This window comes from Sitophilus oryzae, unplaced genomic scaffold, assembly GCF_002938485.1.
Source record: "Sitophilus oryzae breed Bouriz unplaced genomic scaffold, Soryzae_2.0 scaffold_860_pilon_pilon, whole genome shotgun sequence".
Classification (NCBI taxonomy): domain Eukaryota; kingdom Metazoa; phylum Arthropoda; class Insecta; order Coleoptera; family Curculionidae; genus Sitophilus; species Sitophilus oryzae.
In genome coordinates this window covers 966,731-986,140 of record NW_022147484.1, presented here as the reverse complement: position 1 = coordinate 986,140, position 19,410 = coordinate 966,731, and the positions used below count along the sequence as shown (strand labels likewise).

Genomic DNA, 19,410 nt, shown 5'->3' with positions numbered 1-19,410 from the left:
TATATTATCATTATTTATCTAGCGATAGAAATATTAATACCAGACGAATGAGGTAAATAAAAAGGATTTCTGAGCTAATTATTAACTAATTGTTACAACAAAGACAATTTAAAATTTTTAATTATTTCTTGTCCTTTAAAAAATACTTAACCAAACACTATTACAATCTAATTCGAGGAATAAATTCAACTCGATAGTCTTTCTTCAATAAAGTGGTAATACTCTAAATGGAATTGAAATTTTTTTTAAACTTGTTTAATTACTTTGGCGGAAAATAGTCTACACTGCTGTTTTACCCGTTTTTTCAATATTTACCCCAATTTTTAAAAGAATAAAAATTTTAAATTCGGCACGTTCATGTAACTTGATGCACACTTTATAAAGAGCCATAAAAAAATAAGGTTAAATATTTATAAGAAAATGTCCCCGTTTTAAGCTGTAAGTAAACCTAGACGTTTCTAAAATATCCGGTGTTACGATGATATTTCGTTAACTATATCTCGATTTATGTTGATATAGAGGGTGTTTCAAATAACATGTGCCATCTCTTGTGGGGTGATTCCTCACGTAAAAATAAGATTTATTTTTCATATCAACATAGGTCCGATTCTGCTTTGTTTCGTAGCTTCAGGGTGTTAAAATAAGTATTCATATTTTTTCGATTTATTATAATTTATTAATTTACGTAGTACAATAAAGTATTACCCTGTATTTTATTTGATTTTTGGATTCTTGAACATAAAATAAAGAATTTATTATAAGGGTTTAATATGTTTAAAAGCTTTAGTTTTTGAGATATTTGAAGATATTTAAATATGCATGGTATAATAAAAACGTTTGTCAACACCCTGTACATTACTTTTCAGAGTTAATTCTTGTGCTGACTTTGAAGCCAGTGAAATAAACTTTACTAAAAAATGTATTGCTTTCTTAAATGTATACAGGGGTATCAAAAATTGCGAACACCACCAGGGGTGGATGGGGTGATATGGGAAAACGGGAAAATTCCCGGTGGGCCGGTGGCCCGGTGCCGATCAGAGCTCAAAAAATATTGATTTAGCAAAAAGTACATGGTTAATCTTCTAACTAAAGTTACGTAAGATTCTTAGTGACTGCCTAACTAACTAATAAATTTGCATCAATATAATCGTCAGTTGCTTTTAAACATAAACACCAATTTGTAAAATAACTATTGTGAGATGTCTTTCTCTGAGACACTTATAATTTTAATAAACATCTGTTGTTTGTTGTTCCATTTGAAATGTTTTATTATGCAAGGTGAGTCTATAAGTGCACCTTATTTGTGCTGCTTTGTGCAAATATTTTCAGGGCTGGTAGATATGAATAAAAGAAACATAATATATTTTCTTTACCGTGTTTCAAATAAGTCCAAAATAACCGAGTTATTAAAAATTTTACTAAAAATTAGTGAGACAGAGAGAAGAGTTAAATGAGATTTAAACTAGATTAGATAAGAAAATATTAATTTGTCTCCAAAATCCAAATATTCTTATTACCGGACCGTAACATAGCATCTATCTCAGAACACATTTATATCCACTGCTTAGGTATCGCCTAGGTTTTTTTTCGTTTGAGTCATGGCATTATCATACAAGATGCCAAATGTAGAAACGAGGAAAAGCTACGTGATGAGAATTATACCAAAATTAAAACACGTGTACTACATGACGAGGCTGCTGCTGTACCAGAAAAGAGAGAATTTCTTTTCACAATCTGTAAGAAAGTTATATAATATATAACTGAAAAGCTAAAAATAATGTATTTCACAGAGGATTGGGCCAGCTGAACTGAATGAATCAGGAAGTCTTAAAGTTTCTCAAAATGATGATCAAATTACTGTTACCAATAATGGAAATAAAACAGTAGAACCCTGTGAAACTAAGCTATTTTCTAGTAAAAATTCAGATGTCCGACCCGATATTGATCTTTATAAAAATTTTGATCAAGACAATTTCAATATTTTTAAAAAATCGGAGGGAAAAGAGATTTTTTTCGCTTGAGCGAAAATCACCCCAAATAAGGGTGACCCTTATCCACGGTGTCCCAGAAATAAGTGCAGGTATTTTAAGGGGGGTAGATTTGGTCAAAAGAAACGTTTTTTCTTTTTACCGTTTTTCAAGTAAGTCCAAAATAACCGATTTATTCTACTTTGAAAATTTAAACAAAAAATACTTTTTTGCTTAAATTTTGAGAACCACTGGATCTTTTCTGGATTTTCTGTCATGTAAATTTAATCTACAACCTATGTTGCCAGATTATCAAGAAATTATGTTTTTTAACTTAAAACTAAAAACATTTCCAATTTTTTTTTCAAAAAATTCCAAATTTTCGCAAAAAAAATGATAGGTAGGCGTGTTTCTGAGGCCGAAATATACTACCAGTTAAAATAATTGCACTTATTTCTGGGACACCCTGTATATTAAATAAATAAAATATGCTTCTTCGTTATGGTCATTTTGTTTTTGTGGATTCGGGCCGGTTGCCTGTTATTCCCGGGCTGGTTTCCACTTCCCCATCCACCCCTGAACACCACCAAAACACTATGTATTTTTTTGAATAAGTCGAAGCAGATTTAAATGCTCTTTCAAACTATATTAGAGTTTCCTATACTTATCTAGCTCAGATTTTAAATAAAAAGCGATTTTTCAATAAAATTGTAATCAAGATGGTTGGTGTTGCCATGGCAATTTTCTAGTGACACTTAGTAGCTATTTTCAAAATCGAAATTTCATCAAAATTTCAAAATTAGTTTGTGGACTTTATTTAAATTTATAATAGCTTATTTTTATTTAATTTACCTACAATAAGGTTAATATACGTAAGTATTCATCATTTTATCAAGAAAAATGAAGCAGTATCTGCTGTCGGAAGGAATGAATATGTTACTAGTGATTTTATTTTGTGAGGACAATTGCTTGTTGGTCTGAAGGGTTTATGCTCAAAGATATCCAAATAGAATTGTTCTTGACAAGCGTTCCTTTGAAAAACTACTTTTCCTATTTCGCAAAATTAAGGAGAAACCTGTCATAGGAAGTGAAGAAAATAAATTTTCCCTAATTGGCTCTTTTATAGAAAATCTAATATATCTACAAGTCATTGTAATATAAATCAAAGAGCTACTTCTTTATTTTTCTTGATAAATAATAAATACTTACTTATTAAACTATTGTAGGTAAATTCAATAAAAGTAAACCGTTAAATAAACTCCATAAACTATTGTCGATTTTGAAAATAGCTACTAACTGTCACTAGCACATTGCAATGGTGACACCAGCCATCTTAATTGCCATTTTATTGAAAAATCGCTTTTTATTTAAAATCTGAGCCAGATACATATACTCATAAAATATTTTGTTTCTACATTTTTCCGTTTTCGTATAATCAACCGAGGCGAATGAGGTGCGCCACTCTGTATAATTTAGTAATTTTATTTTTATTTTAATTTTATTAATTATGATTAATAAAATTCAGTTTTTCTCATCAAGGAGGTTGAAAACTTCTGAAACTATTTTTTTTTATTGAAAATATCAAAGTGATTAACTATGAAGAAGCGCATCTAAAATATTATTTTGCGCATCGAAATATCATGTGTCGCGATTATTTTCGAAAAATAAAAAAAAATAATATATTTGTTGGAAGTTAAAAAATAACCCTAGAAACCATATAAACAAAGTTCCTCGCTCGAGTTGGGTGTGGCAGCATTACATTTCAAGTCCACGGTCAAAGTCAAGACTGGTTTCGGCAATATTAATTCCTGTTTTGCGGAGGCAGAACATTATTGTTACTTTATATATGTTAAGGCACAATCAGTCATTAATCAAAGTAGATAATTCTTGAAACATTACGCACTTAAAACTATTATTCTTACTTAATATCCCACAACTACCGTTTGGTATACTTGTTCAGATTTTCTCCTAAATAATTTGAAGGTTATTTTGCCGTATATGGAGAATATGCGGCTTTAAGTGTAATTTTTTATTACAAATGCATGGAATTTAGAACTTTTATAATTATGAAACTAAAGCATATATAATTATTGTGACATTACTCGTAAAGATTGTACTAGGTATTCAAAAAATTCATTATTTAAGAAAAAATATATACACGGTGGCGCACCTCATTCGCCTCGGTTGATTATACGAAAACGGAAAGACGTAGAAACAACATTTTTTATGGGTATATGTAGAGAGACAATGTGCATAATTTAAAATTATTTTCAAATGTATAAGGTGTCAGAACCAAGATCCATACCAAAGATATATTTTTTCTTATGGAATACACACCCGGTATTTTATTTCATTTTTGGATTCCTGGGCATAAAATAATGCATTTATTATAACGGTTTAATATGTCTAAAAGCTTTGGTTTTTGAGATATTTTAAGACATTTAAATATGCATGCTAAAATAAATAAATTGTCAACACCCTGTACATTACTTTTCAAAGTTAATTCTTGTGCTGACTTTGAAGCCAGAGATATATTATTTTACATAAAAACTTCGTTATTTTAAATGCAACACTATGTATTTTTTAAAACAAGTCGAAGCAGATTTAATTGCTGTTTCAAACTATATTAGGGTTTGCTATACCTATTTGGCTCAGATTTTGAATAAAAAGGGATTTTTCAATAAAATGGCAATCAATACTTTTATTTAATTTACCTACCATAGTTTAATAAGTAAGTATTTATTGTTTTATCAAGAAAAATAAAGAAGTAGTTCTTTGATTTATATTACGATGATTTATAATTAATGATAAATAAAAATAATTACATATTGGATTTTCTATAAAAGAACCAAGTAAGGCAAATTCATTTTCTTCACTTCCAAAGACAGGTTTCTGCCTAATAGGTTTTTCAAAGGAAGGCGTGTCAAGAAAATTCTTATTTGGATATCTTTGAGCATAAACCCTTCAGGTCAACAAGCAATTGTCCTCACAAAATTACTAGTAACATATCCATTCATTCTGCCAGCAGATACTCCTTCATTTTTCTTGATAAATATTAAATAATTACTTATTAACCTTATTGTATGTAAATTAAATAAAAATAACCTGTTATAAATGTAACTAACGTCCATAAACTAAAGTCGATTTTGAAAATAGGTACTAAGTGTCACTAGAAAATTGCCATGGCGAATAGCCATGTTGATTATAATTTTATTGAAAAATTGCTTTTTATTCAAAATCTGAGCCAGATAGGTATAGGAAACCGTAATATAGTTTGAAAGAGCATTTAAATCTGCTTCGATTTACTTTAAAAAATAGAGGGTGTTGCATTTGAAATAACGAAGTTTTTATGTAAAATAAATATTTAAAATAAACCGGCAATTTTTGGTACCCCTGTATACATTTAAGGAAGGAATCTGGCTTGAAAGTCAGGACAAGAATTAATTCTGAAAAGTAATGTACAAGGTGTTGACAAACTTTTTTATTATTGATGCATGCATATTTAAATATCTTAAAATATCTCAAAAACCAAAGCTTTTAGACATATTAAACCCTTATAAAAAATGCACTATTTTATGCCCAAGAATCCAAAAATAAAATAAAATACCGGGTGTTCCATAAGAAAAATATAACTTTGGTATGGATCTTAGTTCTGACACACCCTGTACATTTGAAAATAATTTTAAATTATGCACATTGCCTTTTCATATATACTCATAAAATATTTTGTTTCTACATCTTTCCGTTTTCGTATAATCAACCGAGGCGAATGAGGTGCGTCACCTTGTATATATACCGGGTGCGTCTCGAAAGTGACTCGCCCCTATAACTTTTTTTATTTTTTCAGATAAGAAAACGAGATTTGGTAGGTTAGTATATCACATAAATTAGGATTAATTGACGTATTCAATTGTTTTTTGTCACTTCCTGTTTAACCGGAAATAACTACAACTTCTGATTTTTAAATGGCACCCTCAGCGTATTTTTACTTTATTCGATAGAGAATGACACTCTCAATAGAATGACATATCCTATGTCAACTTTTGCATTTTCAAATATGGTTTATTTGAAATTGTAACATTCGGTTCATGACAACAATTTGACAGGAAATACCAAGTGTGTGGTATCAAATTACTCGTAAAAAAATGCTTTTTCCAAATATGCTAATGAGACACTCTTGTCTCATTTCAAAAAATTGAGATATTATTAAAAATACGATTTGGGCATCTTTTAGCCGGCCAGGACAAGACACGAAAAACATTAGGCGATCAAATTTATTTTTCCAAGGCTCCTTGACTAAAGATTAGTGTTTTTAATGCGGCCATGGCACTCTCAATAAATATAAAATACAATTTTTTTAGGCGAAAATGTTAAAAGTTGCCATATGTCATTCTATTCAGAGTGTCATTTTCTATCGAATTAAGTAAAAATAAACCGAGGGTGGTATTTAAAAATCAAAAGCTGTAGTCATTTCCGGTGAAACAGGAAGTGACCAAAAACAATTGAATACGCCAATCAATCCTAATTTGTGTCAAATACTAGCATACCAAATCTAGTTTTCTTATCTGAAAAAATAAAAAAGTTATAGGGGGTGAACCACTTTTGAGTCGCACCCGGTATATTAAACAAAAATTACAACAAACTTGTGAACAATAATAATAAAATCTTTAAATAAAAAGAAAGTATATATTGTTTTATTAGGAGTAAAAGGAATACTTTTTTAGCGAGGCTGGTACGGTTGACATTAAAACCGAGGCACTAAAAGTAATTTTTACTCCGAATAGAATATGCTATTTTTTTCAACACCACAAATAATTTTTAAACAATCTCAAACGTTGCAAATAATACCGTATGATCGAATAAAAACGGCGTCAGCGATGGCTATGAATGTAGAATGAAAGCACGAATAGCTATGAAATGAAGATCGCTGTCACTTTATATGTAAATATATATGGGAAATGTTATCGATTGTCATTTCTCAGCCAACTGGACGCCGTTTTTTTTCGATCATACGGTATAAAAAGATTTAAAAGTAATACTTTGTAAGTAATTACCTACTATATATCGAGAAACTATGGTTACATTCGCTGAACTTGACACTTTATGTCAATTTAATAATATACTGGAACGTTTGAAATTGTTTAAAAACTTATTAGATGGTGTTTGGAAAAAATAGCGTCTTCCATTCCGAGTAAAAATGACTTTTTGTGCCTCGGCTGTGGTCGTCGGAACGTATAGCCTCGCCGCAAAATGTATCATTTTTATTCCTAATAAAACAATATAATATTTCTTCATTTGCGTCTAGGCTATAAAATGACTTTTTTATATTGTCAATCCCGTCACAAAAATTAATATGCCTTTGTGATCAAACGTCAAAAATAGTATATTTGTTTTATTAGGAGTAAAAATGACACTTTTCGTGGCGAGGCTGTACGTTTGACATACAGCCGAGACGAGAGCGAGACGAGAGCGAGACGAGAGCGAGACGAGAGCGAGACGAGAGCGAGACGAGAGCGAGACGAGAGCGAGACGAGAGCGAGACGAGAGCAAGAGGAGAGCGAGAAAAGAGAGAGACTGCTTCGATCCATTTTGCGAGACGAGCCCGCGACCAGATATGCAAGTTGGATCATAGTGATGTTGAAGCATCTCAGGTAATAAAAAAACTAAAAGGCATAGAAAAATATGGTATTGTATTTAAAAAACCACATGTTATATCAGCCACGCTATTTTGAACCACCCTGTATAATCTATAATAATTTTAAAATGTCCTGTTTCACAGAAAATTATTACAACTTTTCGTTTTTAAATTATAGCCTCGGCATCTTTTATCTTTATTTGATAGAAAATGACATTCTGAATAGAATAACATATCATGTCAACTTTTGACATTTTTAATTAGAAAAAATAATATTTGAAATTTGAGTCTAGAGTGCCATGACTAAGTTAAAACCATTCCCAACAAGCAAAATTTATTGCTGGAACATTGCCAAAACTTCGCAAAGCAAGGTGTAACATTGCTTTTTTCATTGTAGGGAGGTTTATGCAAGGTTTCAGGGTAGCTTAATCTTCCGCCAAATAACATTGCAGTGCAAGGTTGCATTTCACAATATTATTGAAACATTGCTAATGTAACGTTAAAGTACTAATTTGGGATGTATTAGTAATATTGTTAATTTTACGTCAATACAATATATAAAATTATATTATTAATTATAATTAACTGACTTATTGCTAAAATAATATAGCATAAAATAGATAATGTTTGCATTAAAAAACCATTTCATTCATCAGAGGGAAAATATAAAAATTATTTTTTAATATTTACTTATCAATTAATGAAACAGTTTCTCTTGCGAACATTAGCAATTTTATGTTAAAAATTATACATCAGTAATAGGTTATAATCAACAGAAACATTAATGGGTATTAAATTGTAGACTTTCAGATAGGTATAATATACTTTTACTAATATTGTATTGACGAAAAACATAAACAATATTGATAAAAATATGTAGGTATATCTCTATATCCATTGACTTAGAAAAATTAGAAATGCTCGGTAAATATATCCCTACCAAGAAAGTTGAATTTAACAAACAAATTGAAAAAAAAATAAAAATTAGAAATTTATCACTTACTTGTTTCAAAAATATCAAAAATACTGTCAAGTACTGAGAACTTACTGATCTTTTCGGCTGCTCATTAAATAAGGAATTACTCAACTCTGACCTCCGAGTCGAATTTCTAAAAAAAATCTTAAAGTTGAATGTCGGAAATAATACAAACTATATAGGTACAGTATAAACATTATTTTATATTTCTTATTCAAAAATACAAAAGGAAAGTATAACATTAAATGTATGTAGAAGGAAAAGCAAACTTATATTTTAATTGATTTTTTGGATCTTTCATATTTTGTCTTCGCATGTTGAATTGTCTTATTCATGGTTTCAAATTCCTCTTCGCTAAAGTTTTGAAATCTATATCCAATCGTTTCTAAAGTAGTAAAAATAAAGTTGTAATAAATAAAAAAAAGCAATGAGAAATTTACCTCTAGTGACAGTAATCTTTGAGGCCCCTTTATGTCCTTATTTTAAAAATTTCAAATGATAATAACATCATTAAAAAATATTATTGAGAATAATTAATACTGAATATTATTTGTGATTTTATTATTAGATTGATATACTCGTATCCTGATTTTATCTACTTCAATTTTCAGTTGGCTAAAAGCTAACCTAAAACATAAAATTTAGCTTAAAAACAAAATAAACTAAACAAAATTTGTTATACTTATTCATGGCTAAGTATTATTAAAACACACATAATAATAAAATTATACTTACATTTACATTCATTAAAATCTCATTCGAAAAGTATAAAATATGATACCAGAAACGTAAAAAAACAAGTGCGTTAACCTAACCCAACTTCTTATACCGTATGATCGAAAAAATAAGACGTCAGCGATGGCTATGAAAAGAAAATCGCTGTTATTTTATATGGGGAATGTCATCGATATTCGTTTCCAAGCTAACTAGACGCCGTTTTTTTTCGAAATTATTATTTAAAAATCAAAAATTGTAATTTCCGGTGAAAAAGGAAGTGACCGAAACTAATTGAATACTTCAAACAATCCTGATTTATGTCGTATACTAACACACCAAATCTAATATTTTATCTGAAAAGTAAAAAAGTTATAGAGGTGAGCCACTTTTGTAAAACACTCGGTATTGTTTGTATCAAGAAGTCACACAGAAAAATTTCGAAATTAATGTCAGCCCAAAAAAAAGTTTAGTTTTAATTTTTTCAGTTTTGTTTTAACAAATATTACACCACCTATATTAATCCTAGCTAATACTTTCAGAACAAAACAGATAATAAAATAAAAACCCTTAAAATGAGAAAACTACTGACCCAGTTCGAAAAATTGAAAAAGGCTAGTGAATTATACAATTCGACTCTATAGTTTGACATAAAAAGGAAGATGTCGATCTAATCGAGTCAGAAAATTGAATAGAGCATAGAGTGGTCTCTTTCCGAGGGATTTGCAATCTCTATAGGGTATAAAGCTGTCAATGCCCCAGATTAGTTCAAAATCGAACTGGCCCAAAGTGGCACTAAACTGTTTTTCTAGGACAAAGAAATACTTTGATGCTTTCTTTTCTATACTTTTAATCTGAACTATTTCTAAAGATCACATTCAAAATAGTTTATCGATATACATTTACATAAATCGGCTTATTTGCTCATATTTAGAGTTTTTTTTGTAAACATAAACTATCTCTCTCTCTCTCTACAGTAAGCCCCGGATTTTCAAGCATACCGTTTAAAGAAAAATTAAAAAAAATGACAATATAGTTGAATTAAATATTTAATTTGAAAGTCCTAAAAATCAAAACGTGTTTTCTATGGTAATATAATTTCTTTTTTTTCCTTATTTGATACTTTGATACTGTTTTAAAATGTCAAAGAGGCACACCATTTATTTAGTTCAATGCTACAGAAAGGGTGATAATAGTTATCGGAAAATGTGATACTTTGACAACAGTAAAAAAATATGACGTGTTTCAAAATTAATAATAAACATCTATGAAAGAATGAAATCGAATTTATATTACCATATAAACACCTTCTGATTTTTAGGACTTTTTTAGAAACAAAATTCAACCATATTTTCATGTTTTCTTTAATTTGCTCTCATACGGTATGAAAATTTGGAAAATCATAAAAGGGATTAACCATTTTAGAACAAGGAATTTTTTTTATAATGAATGCAATTTTCTCAAAATATCGATAATAAAAAAGTTTTTTCCTCTTGTAAAGACAATCCGGGGACATACTGTATAGATTAGGTACTTTTTATATTTTTGTGATGTATTCATTTCTGTTTTATTTACTGTTTATCTACATTATAATTTTATGTTGTCTTGTCTCGGATTTGGCTTTACTACTGGGCAATTGCCGGATAATTTTTTATTTTAATTAATTCTTCTTAAAATTGCAGACAAAATGGCGAAGGCCGACAAGAAAATTAATAAACAATGTCTAACCACAGGTCTATATCTACGCTACAATCTTTTGTGGCGGGTTCATTTCTTGAAAAAGTTTTTTTGCCACTGGATGAAAATTCACAAAGTAAGAATAGTACATTGTTTATTAATGACACAATGTAAAAATGACACTTATTCTTGTGGTGAGGCTGTACGTTTGATTTTGACAACACACAGCCGAGGCACAAAAAGTCATTTTTACTCGTAATAGAATATGCATTTTTTTTTCAAACGCCACAAATAATTTGAAACGTTCCAAATAATATAAAAATATTTAAAAGTCATACCTTTTATGTTATTCTACAGGGTCGCTGTTATGTATGGAAACGGTCGATTATTAGGTAAAATATAGGAGGTACCGCAAAAACTTAAATACAAAAGCTGTCGGATTTTTAAATATCTATTAGCGAATAATAAATATACAGGGTCGGTCATAATGTCGTGGCACATAAAAGTTTCATTTCTATAAATAGTATCCCCTGTATATTATTACATATTTGAATTTTTCTTTCAATTCTAAGCAAAAATCGAAATATACACAATGTACCTCAAACCAATCGTTTCCGAGTTATTGACTTTCGAACATATCACTTAAACAATTTGATTTAATTACTTTCGATATGTTCAGTTTCATTTAATGATGCTGTTCTGCCAAATCTGTGATACTGTTGTAATGAGTTTTTAAATGCCTATTAGCTACGAGTAAATTTAAGTATACAGGGTGGGTCATAAACTTTTGGCACATCAAACTTTATTTTTTTTAAATGGAACCCCCTGTATATTATTGCATATTTCAATTCTTCCTTCAATTTTAAGCAATAATCGTAATACACAATGTACATAAATTGAAGAATTGAAATGTTAAACGAAGATTTTGTAATTTCCACACTTGATATAATCTCATTTTATACATCTATAAATGCTAACTTGAGAACTAATGTAAAATATTATGAAGTATCGGCAGAATGGCATCGTTAAATGAAACTGAGCATATCGAAATTAAGTAAATGAAATTGTTTAAGTGATATTTTCAAACGTCTACATTGTGTGGATTTCGATTTTTGCTTAGAATGGAAGGAAATATTGAAATATGCAGTAATATACAGGGGGTTCTATTTAAAAAAATAAAACTTTTATGTCCCACGACTTTACCTGCGTATACTTAAATGTATTACTCGCTAATCGATATTTAATAATCTTATATAACTTTTGTATTTAACTTTTTGCGGTACCTCCTATATTATACCTAATAATCGACCGTTTCCATACATAACAGCAACCTTGTATATCAAAAAATCAATATCAAATTGTTGAATTTGACAATTTATGTCAGTTTAATAATATATTTTTGTACTTTTATGCTTAGGCGTAAAAATGCCTTTTTTATATCGCCAAACACGTCGCAAAAATTAATACTTTTGTGACGTTTGAAAAAAAAGTAAATTTTTGTAAACACCTTGAGACCTTTCTTCAGTGAATTTTTACTAGTAAAACTAATTTTCCTAACCGATAAAACATACCAAGAACGACGGGAACGTTTAAATTTCTTTAAAAAATTATTTGAAGCGACCGTTTCTTACTGATTTCTTGACGTTTGAAAAATAATAGTATGTTCTATCTGAGTAGGGGTCGATTCCTTTGTGCCCTGCCCATACTTCTCCCAGATTCGCTTACGCTCGTACCAACATACAGCCCTTCACAAAAGTATAAGTGATTAAATCCCAAGACCAGTTTAACCGCGATTATTTTTTCGGCTTCCTTTTGGGTTTTCTTTTTGTCGTTTATCACTAATTCTGAGAGATTTTGGCAACAGTTCATTTAAAAACATTGATTTACAACTCATATGTATGACTTAATAATGATTTGAATCGGTGAAAACCCCTTATTCGATATTATTTTGAACAAATAAGTGGAGAAAAATACGTCAGAATTTGATATGTTGACATGCGAAACGGTCCTCGATGCATTGTTGGGATGCGTAACCAAGGTAGCAAGAACAAACATTACTTACGAGACGTCATTTTGAAATAAATAATTAATATATAATTTTTTATAGTTAATAAAATTCTTATAGTTATTTGCTTCATCCTAACGATGCATTGTTGGGATGCGTAACCAAGGTAGCAAGAACAAACATTACTTACGAGACGTCATTTTGAAATAAATAATTAATATATATTCTTTTATAGTTAATAAAATTCTTATAGTTATTTGCTTCATCCTAAGTCATTGGCTTCATTCTAAGTCATTCCGGAAATAATTTAGCCGTATATCACTCAACCTATAAATTTAATTGATTAAGCTACCCAAATAATTTTTTGCATGATTTTGCTTTTTAGAAAATAGTTTCATGCAGAATAATTTTAGAATATTATTGTGCATTCAACTATTTTCCAAGCAAAATCACGCGCAAAATATATTTGAATAGTCTTATTGATATAATATATGATTATTTTTAATTTTTACGTATGTTATGTTCTTTAAAATCAAAGAAGCGATTGCCATAAATTACTAACATCTACAGATGCATGAGCAATACATTTACTATAATGAAAGAAGCGATAGCCTCTAAAAGAGGCTTTTTTAATGCAATCTGATAAAAGTAAATGTATTGCTCATTAATGCTCATAGATGTTAGTAATGTATGGCAATCGCTTCTTTGATTTTAAAGAACATAACATAAATTAACATAACATACGTAAAAATTAAAAATAATCATACAGAAAGTTTGGGTTTTTTTGGTTTTACTCTATTAAGTAATTGTTATCAGGTAGTAATTGTTAATTTTGAAGTTTAACTTGATATCATGTCATTTTAAAGGTATGATTCCGAAGACGGCGACAGCGACAAGCAACCGCGGCAGACGACAGCGACACCTGTCGTTACTGTGTTGCGACTCCTCCGATCTTTTAGAATCAAATGGAGTAACGTCGGAGTCCGACGACAGGTGTCGCGCGACAGTTTTTATCCAACATGTCGTCTAAGCGACCGACGACGCTACCGGTATTTGTCCAGTAATGTCGTGTCGTCATTCATATGCACACCCAGAATTTTGACAAAATTGGAAAATTATAAAAATAATTTGATTAAGGATAATTTTTATGAGTAAGAAATAACTTCTTTCCCGAGGTCTGTTTTTAAACAGAGGCAAAAATGGGTTTTCTTCTTTTCTTTCCAACATGTAACAATAATATTTCGTCCCCTTCATCATCTTCAATCAGTAATTCAAGTAACACATTTTTATCAATCACGTAATCAGACATATTTATTAATTATTATAACTACTTCGCGAACGTCATTTAAACACTGACAACTACATCGTAGATCTCGCTCATATTGTCGCCGACATCGACAATGATATGACGACAGCGATAAGCGACACTGTCGCCTGTCGTTGTCGTATGTCGCGGTCGCTTGTCGCTGTCGCCGCCTTCAGAATCATACCTTAACAGAACGTCAACGGTTTTTGTAGACGTATCTGTTTTAAAAAACTAAAGTGTTCTCGAATAGTTGAATTTAAATATTTTAAATAGTTTTTTTCTTCATTCTTTGTATTTTTTTTGCTTCCGACGACCGAAAGAGATAAACTTTCCGAAACGTTAAGCATTTTTTTGTTCGTTAGGCAAATTTGTATATCTGTAAACCTAACTTCTGACAAGTAGTTTCCGTTTGGATTAATGCAGAAGTGTTTATAAAAAATAACTATTTTATTTTGTAGATTTTCTTGCAGTGGGCGAAATACCCACAGAGGATTTTTTGGAGATATTTTATTTTATTTCTCCAATTCCCCCCGAAGATCTCTTAAGAACTATTAAAAAAACAATAAGTAATTATATTTGTTTAACCAATCTGGCAGTAATGTTTTAATGTGATTGTTAATTAACAATAGCAACTACGGTATTAGGTAATATAATCATTGTGAAGACAAGGTTAAGGTCTAAGGTACATATATAAAAATCCCGACATCTTTCAATTGTATTTTAAAACATAAAAACCATTAAACTTGAAACATCATGTACTTTATAGTGAGTAAAGTGATTTAATAAAATTAACTTTTGTTTTATATTTAAATCATTTTTAGATATTATTGATGTGTTGTTCTGATATAAATGGTGCCTTAATTTCTTCTTCTACTGAAGTGATACAAGATACGAGTAGTGATGATAGCATTTTTAGCAAATTGTTGACAAAAAATCGCATAACAGAAGATGAAGCTTCAGTATATACAGATAAAGTACCTGATTATGGTTCAATATTATCAAATTATGGTTCACATTATATGGGGAATCCGCAGTATCTTAAAGACTTCAGAAATGCCCGACATGGAAACTACAAGAATTCACCTATAATAACTCCTAAACATGTAGGAGATGATTTACATCATTACAGTAATGTATTCTATGATGACGGTTCATATAAGCCTCATTTAGTTATTCAAAAATACTAAATTAGATTCTTTCACACTTTTAAAATACTATTTTTGGTTTGTCAATATTCGGCATTTTTAAATTACTTTTCTTTAATTACTTCGTATAAATTTTGATTTGGATATAATAACAAATATAATTTATATAATAAACAAAGTCATTCAATGATATCACAAAGAATGCTGTGAAAATAATTAAACAAAACTAAGCTTTTATGAAAGCTTGGCATCAAACATTTAAATTAAGTTTTAAAAAAGCTTGACTTTATGTTTACCACTCAAAATATTTTCTTCTTATAAAGACAAATTTAATAAAATTAATAATATAGTTCTTTTATCATGTATGAAGCTAATAAATATTTTACAATACATTTGCTAAAGTTAGATATGATTTTCTGTAGGCAAACTGTAAAATCTATGATAAATATAGTTAAGAAATACAAAGAATTGCAATACAATATAATTGTTTATTATTCATTTTTGGCATTTTTGATAGGTACAATAATTAAATAGATTCTTATAATACTTGATTGTGGACTCGGAAGACTGAATTTGAAAAAAATACACTGCTACGTACATATAAACAATATATACAAATAGACTGATTATATACAGTATTCAGTTAGTGATGACACAATCTCACTTAAATTATTTTTTTTAAATCCTCCCTAATAATGATAATGATGAGGTTTGTAAGATCCATCATCGTACAAAGTTTCGCTGTGGTCATGTACGTATTGGCCTACGTAACCGTTGTTGTCAACATCGTAATGGGCTACAACTGGAGCAGAGTAAGCTACAACTGGAGCAGCGTGAGCTACAACTGGAGCAGCGTAAGCTACGGCGGGAGCGGCATGAGCTCCGTGTCCAGTGGAGATGGTTCCGGAGGGTCCAGCTACGACAACACTGTCGTGTTTGTAGGCGGAGGAGTGAGCAACAACGGTAGAGTGAGCTGGAGCGGCGTGAGCTGGAGCGGCGTGAGCTGGAGCGGCGTGAGCTACTACTGGAGCAGCGTGAGCTACTGCAGGGGAAGAGTAGACTACAGGGGCGGCATGAGCTACAACTGGAGCAGCGTGTGCAAGAACTGGTGCGGCGTGAGCTACGAATCCTGGGTGCTCTTCGTGTACGATTTGACCTCCTGGGGCATGAGCGGAGATTACACTACCTTCAGGACCTACGAGGGTGGTTTTGCTGCTGGGTCCTTGCAGGATGTGGGCGGATGGACCTACCAAACCGGCACTGCAGGCGGCCACGCAGGCAAAGAAAGCAACGACAGCCTAACGATAATAAGCATGTATTGAATTTATTATGTTTTACGTTATAAAATAGAAAAATTATATCTAGAAGTTTATAATGGACTTTTATATTTAATTTTTAAAAGAAAAATAGCTTTCATGAATATTAAAAGCAGATCTTAACTTATTTATGTTTTGATATATCATTCCTTTATTTCCTTGAAATTTTAAAAAGTTTACATATATTAAAAAAATCATAAAAATAATAGTAAATTTTAATTAGTAGTAAAATTATAAAGATAATAAAAGTAATAAATAATAAAATTAATTGTCAACTATATTTTTTAATTAATAAATAAGTATTATTCACTTTAAAAATCTTCTGTTAAAAAAACATTTCTAAAAAAATCATAGAAGTAATACTTACAAAGGAATTCATAGCTACTTGTTCGTTATGTGTAAACGATCAATTGATACCTACAGTTTGCGGTTTGATTCTTTTATAGTTAAAATGACGACCTTGCCCTCCAGATTGATCTTAAAATCCGGGTTAACGCAGTACAATATTACTAATCATAGTAAAAAAACGTATCAATAACTGATTTAATAGTTTTCTATATTTTTTTTGAAGGGTTCATTAAACCGTCCTTATAGAGGTGAGAGGCTTAGACGTCTCCTTTAATTACGCTTTTATTAAAACATTTAAAACTACTTGCAAAATGAAAGAAAGTAATGTTGCAAATATAAAAAGATTTAAAAATAATACCTTGCAAGTAATTATAGAGGATGAGTCTTAAATAAGTGCAAATATTTTTAGGGGTAGTATTTTTCGCCTCCAGAAACACACAACATAAAATCTTCATGATATAGAGAGTAGATTAAATTTACACGAAAGAAAACCCAGAAAAGATCAATTGAAATCAATTGAAATTTTTAACATAAAATATCTCGGTTATTTTAGACTTAGGTATTTTGGACTTGAAAAACGGCAAATTATTGAATGCAGTGTGCATTCACCAATTAATAGAATACTTAAATGCTCCTGATTTTATCTAGTCTGTTTTTTTTTATGGGGATATGTTTAAAACAGTGTTTAAAAACTCGATCAACTATTGTCGACAACATGAGAGAAATTATTGTAGCTGTTTCTCGAGGTAGAACTCCATATATGCCTTTTAAAATGAAAAGACCCTTTTGAAAAGACAATCATTTTATGCAGTTAACAGGAAAGGAAGCATTTTGAGTATTTGATTTTATCAAGCTAATTTTTGTTACATAGTTATAAAAAATATACATTTAAAATATGTTTTAAATGTGTATCTTTTGCGTTGAGTATTTTACTCAACAATTATAATTTTTGTTAAATTAACAAAAGGTATATCACACAGCCCACAGATTTTTTCAAATAATAAAGATATACTGACACAAAATCATAAAAATTAAAGTATCTGGAAAATCTTTATCCAGGGTAGCCAACCTTAATACAGTATCTGCTGTCGGAAGGAATAAATATGTTACTAGTGATTTTATTTTGTGAGGACAATTGCTTGTTGGTCTGAAGGGTTTATGCTCAAAGATATCCAAATAGGAATGTTCTTGACAAGCGTTCTTTGAAAAACTACTTTTCCTATTTCGCAAAGCTGATAGTGTGGTATATGAAAAACCTATTAGGGAGAAACCTGTCATTGGAAGTGAAGAAAATAAATTTTCGCTAATTGGCTCTTTTATAGAAAATCTAATATATCTACAAGTCATCGTAATATAAATCAAAGAGCTACTTCTTTATTTTTCTTGATAAATAATAAATACATACTTATTAAACTATTGTAGGTAAATTCAATAAAAGTAAACAGTTAAATAAACTCCATAAACTATTGTCGATTTTGAAAATAGCTACTAACTGTCACTAGCAAATTGCGATGGTGACACAAGCCATCTTGATTGCCATTTTATTGAAAAAATCGCTTTTTATTTAAAATCTGAGCCAGATAAGTATAGGAAACCCTAATATAGTTTGAAAGAGCAATAAAATCTGCTTCGACTTATTCAAAAAAATACATAGTGTTGTATTTAAAATAACGAAGTTTTTATGTAAAATAAATATTTAAAATAGACCAGCAATTTTTGATACCCCTGTATATATTTAAAAAAGCAATACATTTTTTTAGTAAAGTTTATTTCACTGGCTTCAAAGTCAGCACAAGAACTAACTCTGAAAAGTAATTTACAGGGTGCGGACAAACTTTTTTATTATAGCATGAATATTTAAATATCTTTAAACATCTCAAAAACCAAAGCATTTAAACATATTAAAGCTTTATAATACATGCCTTATTTTATGCCCAAGAATTCAAAAATCAAATAAAATACATAGGGTGTTCCATAAGAAAAAATATAACTTTGGTATGGATCTTAGTTCTGACACACCCTGTACATTTCAAAATAATTTTTATGCACATTGCCTTCCTACATATGCTCATAAAATATTTTGTTTCTACATTTTTCCGTTTTCGTATAATCAACCGAGGCGAATGATGTGCGCCACTCTGTATAATTTAGTAATTTTATTGTTATTTTAATTTTATTAATTATGATTAATAAAATTCCGTTTTTCTCATTAAGGAGGTCGAAAACTTCTGAAACTAATTTTTTTGTTGAAAATATCAAAGTGAGCTATGAGGAAGCGCATCTAAAATATTATTATGCGCATCTAAATATCATGTGTCGCG

The 19,410-nt window shown here is 30.0% G+C and overlaps 3 protein-coding genes across 3 annotated transcripts in view; 1 reads left to right on the top strand and 2 right to left on the bottom strand.

Moving 5' to 3' along the window:
* The window catches only part of LOC115890300 (ADAMTS-like protein 3), a 1,070,176-nt gene that overhangs the window by 322,386 nt on the left and 728,380 nt on the right, over nucleotides 1-19,410 (bottom strand). The gene's annotated exons all lie outside the window — the stretch shown is intronic.
* Nucleotides 14,746-15,772, top strand: LOC115890318. Its single transcript, XM_030910495.1, has 2 exons — nucleotides 14,746-15,045; nucleotides 15,102-15,772. Exons 1-2 carry the CDS (start codon nucleotides 15,034-15,036, stop codon nucleotides 15,465-15,467), a joined length of 378 nt encoding a protein of 125 aa, XP_030766355.1. The 5' UTR covers nucleotides 14,746-15,033; the 3' UTR covers nucleotides 15,468-15,772.
* LOC115890303 (cuticle protein 16.5-like) lies at nucleotides 15,946-17,602 on the bottom strand. The gene is made up of 2 exons (XM_030910480.1): nucleotides 17,109-17,602; nucleotides 15,946-16,723 (listed from the first exon to the last, which is right to left on the bottom strand). Exons 1-2 carry the CDS (start codon nucleotides 17,118-17,120, stop codon nucleotides 16,115-16,117), a joined length of 621 nt encoding a protein of 206 aa, XP_030766340.1. The 5' UTR covers nucleotides 17,121-17,602; the 3' UTR covers nucleotides 15,946-16,114.